Source organism: Onthophagus taurus, chromosome 1, assembly GCF_036711975.1.
Source record: "Onthophagus taurus isolate NC chromosome 1, IU_Otau_3.0, whole genome shotgun sequence".
In the NCBI taxonomy this organism is placed as follows: domain Eukaryota; kingdom Metazoa; phylum Arthropoda; class Insecta; order Coleoptera; family Scarabaeidae; genus Onthophagus; species Onthophagus taurus.
The window spans coordinates 564,647-571,572 of record NC_091966.1 but is presented as its reverse complement, the minus strand read 5'-3'; the positions used below and the strand labels follow the sequence as shown (position 1 = coordinate 571,572).

Genomic DNA, 6,926 nt, shown 5'->3' with positions numbered 1-6,926 from the left:
GAACGATGGTAAATTTTACAGGGGTTTTTGCGATAACGCGTTGTCACACACGTACACACACGTTAAGATAATCTAGTCACATGAAGGCGCACCTTCAGTCGCCACCCACCCAACGATGAAAAACCCTGAAACCCAACCCGTTCGCCGGAAGTTCAAAGTGCTTTAATAACCAGCCCCCGAGCAACGAAACGGGAACATTAATGATTATTAAGAGTGAAAATTGCGCGAACGTTAGCGCGTAATCAAAAATTAAGGTGGGAGAGCGTTAAAAATGGGAATGGGATTGGTCAACCTGTTGATTAAAACTTGATGACGAACCAGATTTTCTCAAGGGAATGGAAAATACGACGGGGGTTGAAAAAAAAAACAAAATTTTTAATAAAAAATGATTTTTTTATTTAATTATTTAAAAATTATATATAAAAATCAGTCATGTATGATATACTAATGATATAAATTAGTTTAGTATATCAATCACACAATCATAAAAAACTCAAAAAGTAACTTTTTCGTTTTGAAAAACCACACTGAGTGTCACAATTAAACAAATCAAGAAAAGTACCTAAAATGATTACAACTTGGCAAATCTATCTAGAACAAATAGATTTGGTTATTACAGAAATGAAATATAAACTTTAAAAAATCGTATCCTAAGAACAAATGGAGATATCATGATAAAATAAAGAATATTTTAAAGCAAATTTAATGCACTATAAATAATTTCTTATTTTCGATAAACATCCAAGATAAATTTGCCAAGCTGTCAATGACTAATTTACCTAACGAAATAAAGACATTTTAGACTTAATTTAAGTAGAAATAATTATTTTTTTTTAAATAAAGAGATCAGCGATTTTTAATACGATTTCTTATTTTCTAATTAGATTAATATTTCGATTTTCGAGTTTCTGATCTCGTTTTTTTGGTCTATTCCTATTCTTTAATTATTATTAGTACTGTTAAGTTTTTTTTAATTAAAAATTATAATTATTTCTCACAGATTCTATTTTAAAATTAATAGTTAATGTTAAAAAGTTATTATTAATAGAATAGACTTTAGAGTGAATGTATTTGTAAGTCTTTTATTTCGCTTCGGATTCGTTAATAAAATAAATACATGTCTATTATAAATTATATAAAACGGATAAATAAATATTATACAGAACCCTAGTATTCGATTCAGTGTTTACTTAGTAATGAAAATAACTGGATAATGCTGTTAAATACTAGGAGTATGGCAGTATGTTACTGGATCTGGAATGAATTGATATACAAAAGTAAAAAAATACTAAAATTAATAACTACAATATAGAACTTATTATATCTTTGTAGAAAATATTTCGACATAATTATAATTAACGGATTTTAATTATAAAATGTACTCGTTTATATAATGTACTTATATAAAAATCCTATTTCGTCAACTATGTAAATTCTAAAATCGTCAAAATGTCGTTACCTTTCCTAATTTATAACCTAAAAGTTTACGTTGTTTTCTAGCGCTTAATTTCGATAGTAACGATCTCGTCCCTTCTAAAATAGCTTTTTCTTCGTCGTCTTCTGCATCTTGATCTTGACACGATACAAAACCACTTTCCGGGCGTGATATTGATAACGGCTCAATCAATTCGAACCATCTTTCCACTTTAGCCGCTGAACTTAACTGTTTACAAAAAAAAATAATTTTTCATAATTTATATAACAAAGAATAATCCTAAACAACTAAATTTAAATGTCAATATCGTATTATACAGGGTGTCCCGCAACGATTGTACAAAACTGCATCAGCGTATTCTATGATCAAAAATAAACAAAAAAAGCCTAATCAACATAGGTCCGAAAATGGACCATTTTCGAGATATTCAAAGATTTAGTTTCATAAGTTGATATTGTTAACATTATGAATTTAAATTTGTTTTTATAATAATTAAGTCGTTACTATGATTACGATAAGTTGCCTAATTAAAAAAAAATAATAATACTTCACGAAATTATTATTTTACTATTTAATTTAATAAAACTATTAAGTATGGTTCCTATTAATTACTCCAAGGAAGAGATGGCGGATATGGTGTATTGTTACGGACTAGCTGATGGCGCAAAGGTTCCCGAACAGACGATTGCCTAATAGTCACACCTTTAGCAGACTATTTCTCAGATTAAAAGAAACGGGAAGCGTAACCCACAGCCATTCCACGGAGAGACATTACACAAGGCCGGTGGAATTAGAAGAAGCAGTTTTGAGAAGAGTCGATGAAAATGCCTCAACCAGCATTAGAAGAATTTGTGCACAAGAAAACATTAACAAAACAACCGTTCACCGCATTTTAAGGGAGCAGTTGCTTTATCCTTATCATTACAACACCGTTCAAGCTCTAACAGAAAATGATGGCGAAAAAAGAGAGATTTTTTGTAGGTGGGCCATACAGGAAGAGGTAGTAAACGTCGACTTTCCCATAAACATTGTATTTACGGATGAAGCAACATTTACTCAAAGCGGAATTTTTAATATTCATAATGCGCACGTTTGGAGCGATGAAAATCCCCATGCAATACTAGAAACTCATCATCAGTGGCGATTCAGTGTTAATGTATGGGCTGGAGTTATAGGTGATCAGTTATTAGGTCCATCTTTTCTTCCAAAGAGATTGACAGCCGATGCCTACATACATTTTTTACAAAATGACCTTACAGAGGCATTTGATGAATTACCTCAACAAATTCTAGAAGATTGCTACTTTATGCACGATTATGCACGCGCTACTCGAGCATACTTAAATAACAGATTTGGCAATAAGTGGATTGGCCGAGGAGGGCCACCTCGTTCACCAGATTTAAATCCGTTAGATTTTTGGGTTTGGGGACATTTAAAACAAACTGTTTATTCTGAAGACGTTCAAAATGTGCAGGATTTGAAGAATAAAATTAGTAACGCATTTGATACAGTAAAACAAATTCCTGGTATCTTTGAACGCATTAGAGGTTCATTTAGAAAACGTATCCGTTTGTGTTTAGAAGTAAATGGTGCGCATATTGAACATTTATTATGACATGAATCTTTTCCAATTTGTTAAATACTCGTTGTTTTTATGCTGGTTGAACGATTTTCTTCGACAATCCTTGTTACTTGTTTTGTTAAATTATTAATGAACTGTATTAATTAACTTAATATTATCTTATTATTTATTAAACTTTATCTTAACCATCGTAACCATGGTAATCATATAATTACTGCATCTAAATCGTTAGAATTAATGATGTTTACAATAGGTCAGCTTATGAAACTAAAACTTTGAATATCTCGAAATTGGTCCATTTTCGGACCTATGTTTATTAGACTTTTCTTGTCTGTTTTCGATCAGAGAATACGCTGATGCAGTATTGTACAATCGTTGCGGGACACCTGTATATTTAGAAAAAGTACAGGAGGATCAGGAAATCCGTTTTATAATAATCACAGCTTTATTTTCAATAAAAATTATTATTTTTTCAATGAATGATTCTTTTCATTCTAGTCAAGAAGTTGACTTAAATCACGTTTGAATCATGACTCATGATTCATAAGCGAATATCCATTTTGTTGGAGTCATCCAATTTCAACGCCCATAATTATGATGGCAATAACGAAAAAGAAATACAAAAGCTTATAATTAAAGCAGGGATTATTAAATTTATGAAGTTGATTTGGATTTTTTGTTGCCTAATATTTACAATTTTTTGATAGTTGATGAACACGCGAAACACTTATCGATCCGTCATGAACGTTATACAAAATCACATAGATTGGGAAAGGTCAGTTTTGTCTGCGGAGTTAGTTATTCCAGACAACATTTTTTCTAAGAAATAAGTTTTTCATGAATTCTTAAATTTGGTTCCAAACCAAAAAAAAATGTGTAACTTTGAAAATATATTTCTCAAAATCTAAACATAATTTTAGCCTAACTTCATTTCTCCTGAAAGAGATGGAAAAGGTAATTGATCAATACCTTAAGAATGGAGTGCTTGTCACTAATCTACTCCATCCGAGTCAATATGCTTACCAGAAAGCAAAATCAACAACTACTGCTCTCCATACTTTGACAAGCACTTTAGAAGAAACAATTGCAACCAAACAGATAGCCTTATGTGCTTTCATAGGCATAGAGAGTGCTTTCCGTCGACAATCAAATGGTATACAGGTGTCTCACGTAACTGGTTCGTTAGAACTTTTTTAGGTTCCAGTATTCGTACAGTTTTGAAATTTTGGTAGTATGGGTTGTTCAGTCGGAACTTTCAATCTAAAATATTTTCAAGATGGCTGCCACTTCCGGTCTACCGGAAGTAGACCATAACTTTGTTATTTTAAATGGAATGCTATAATTTTTATTGCACCTATTAATTGTACGTAAAAAATGATGTTGACTTTCATAAAAGTTATTGGTACCTAGCATTTTTCGTTTTCGAGTTATTTTGATTTTAAGGTTTTTTTGGCAAATTTCACCATGCTCTTTAAAACCCTATATCCCAGCCAACGTTCATTGAAAAAAGCTCTAAATTGGCACGATTACTCTTCAGATGTTTTCAAATAGATTGTCATATATTGTATCAGAGTATCTTACACAGGTTGGTCAAAAATTGAATTACCGTTTCTCCATATTCAATGGAGAGAAAGTCGAAAATTTTAAATGGAACGCCCCATATTTTATTAGCCTACACAAAAGGGATTTTAATTCTCTACAATTTATCTATAAACATTCCTATACCTCTTTATTGTAGTTTCTCTCATATTCGTAAATTTATCAAAACATGCAGAAAATGCAAGAAACCGTTTGTATTTTTATTAGAAGGCCATGATATTTTGAGAGTTTTTTATTTAATTTATTTCTATTATTATTTGTACTATTAACTACGATTGATAATCTTTTAGTTTATTAGCTTTTACTTACCAGAAATAACAAACACAAGATCAAATAAATGAAACTATTAAAACATAAAGTTAATGAGAAAAATTAGATTTAAATAAAAATAAATTTATAATATAAATTTGTTATTACATTGAATTTGGAAATGCAATAAAATACGATAAAATATTTTATCTACGACTGCTTGGATAAGTCATCATTACCGCACTCATTTGAGGTGATTTGAGTTACGTAATGAAGTTCATTACCGCACTGGTTTCATTATGTAACTCATTTTTAACCTAATCAGAACAGACTTAATTTATTGAAACGAGCGACAATACAAAAGAAAAAGTGCTGTCTACTTACAGAGAAACAATACTATTTATTATAAACATTAATTGTTATGTTTTTACATTTCAAAACACTTATTCCAGATGAGTAAACATGTTGAAACTGACAATTCAAAATTGACAACAATCATTTCAAAATATTTTTATAAATGTCAAATAGACTTTTTTAAAGAAATTGATTTTTTAGTAATTTTTAGCAGTCGTAGATAAAATGCTGTATATCACACGTGGGCTAGAGCATAATAATTACAGTACTCGTGTGATTACTTGTAATATAAATAACTATTATCTACAACTATTGAATTATCTATTCGTTATACATTTGATTTTTGAAGGGTAATGACACGCATTACCCATGACTGACAAAGTGTTGAATAATGAAGCCATTATTCCACAGTTCTGGCATGGCCTACTAATCAAAAAATAAAATATTAACAGAAATGACAGCTTTCTTATATTGAGTTTATGTCTGAAATGTCTATCAAGTTTATTTTTTTTCCTTTTTTTGATTTTTTTTTCAAAATTAAATAGTTGTAGATAAAGTATTCAACTTGCGTATAATGGATGTTACCCACTCAGATTGCAACCTCATCTTCGTGGGTAAGAGCCGCCATTATACGGCTGTTGAATAATATACTATATTGCGTTTTCTTCATCACTGGTGTCCGGAAATATGCGATTTCTTTTGGTCTCGATATATCCAGAACTAAAAATTTTTTTATCAATTTTTGGAAATTTTTCCTTGTGATGGGCGTTAGGTTTGTTAGGCATCTCTCATTAAGTGTTCGACACGTTCTGTCCAAAAGTTTATTAAATTCGCCATCAATACAAAATAAATTTCAAATATCGGCGTTGGAATAATTTACCATGATGTTCAATGACTTACACCCGTCGTCAAATGTAACTAATGACAACAATAATAGAAACATGGACCAAAAACTGTCAAAATTCCATAGCTTTCTAATAAAAAAAACCTGCATTTCGTGCATGTTTTAATAAATTTCGCAATATGAGGCAAACTACAATAAATAGGTACGGGAATGTTTATAGATAATTTGCAGAGAATTAAATTCTCCTTGTGATAGGCTAAAAAAATATGGGGCGTTCCATTTAAAATTTTCTACTTTCTCGCCATTGAATATGGAGAAACAGTAATTCAATTTTTGACCACCCTGTATAAGATACTCGGATACAACAAATGAAAATCTATTTGACAACATCTGAAGAGTAATCGTGCAACCTATTTTTTTACGTACAATTAAACTGTGTAATAAAAACTATAGCATTCCATTTAAAATAGCGAAGTTATGGTCTACTTCCGGTAGACCGGAAGTGGCGGCCATCTTGAAAATATTTTAGATCGAAACTTCCGAATGAACAATCCATGCTACCAAAATTTCAAATCTCTACGAATAGTGGAACCTGAAAAAGTTAAGGTAAATATGACACAATCATAACTCAACTAATGCAGACAGCCCTAGTACTTATCGAAATAGTCCCTGTAATGTTGTTCACAGGCTCAATGACCTCCAGATAAAGTTGTGGAGTAATATTATGGAAGTGCGTAATGTCAGATAGATCGAGGAAGATCAGTTTTGTTTACAGGGTCAATGACCTCCAGGTAAAAAAATGTAGGGTGGTTAGTTTTGTTTACAGAGTTAATGGATCAGATCCTTAAAGTTTTGCATTCCGG

At 31.0% G+C, this 6,926-nt stretch overlaps 1 protein-coding gene across 1 annotated transcript in view; it reads right to left on the bottom strand.

Annotated features, from left to right (window-relative positions):
* Positions 1 to 372: 372 nt before the first annotated feature.
* The window catches only part of LOC111416510 (carboxyl-terminal PDZ ligand of neuronal nitric oxide synthase protein), a 114,900-nt gene continuing 108,346 nt past the window's right edge, over positions 373 to 6,926 (bottom strand). Inside the window, exon 6 of the mRNA XM_023048553.2 lies at positions 373 to 1,663. Within this exon, the coding sequence (XP_022904321.2) occupies positions 1,445 to 1,663 (219 nt within the window). The 3' untranslated portion in view covers positions 373 to 1,444. The remainder of the gene's footprint in view (positions 1,664 to 6,926) is intronic.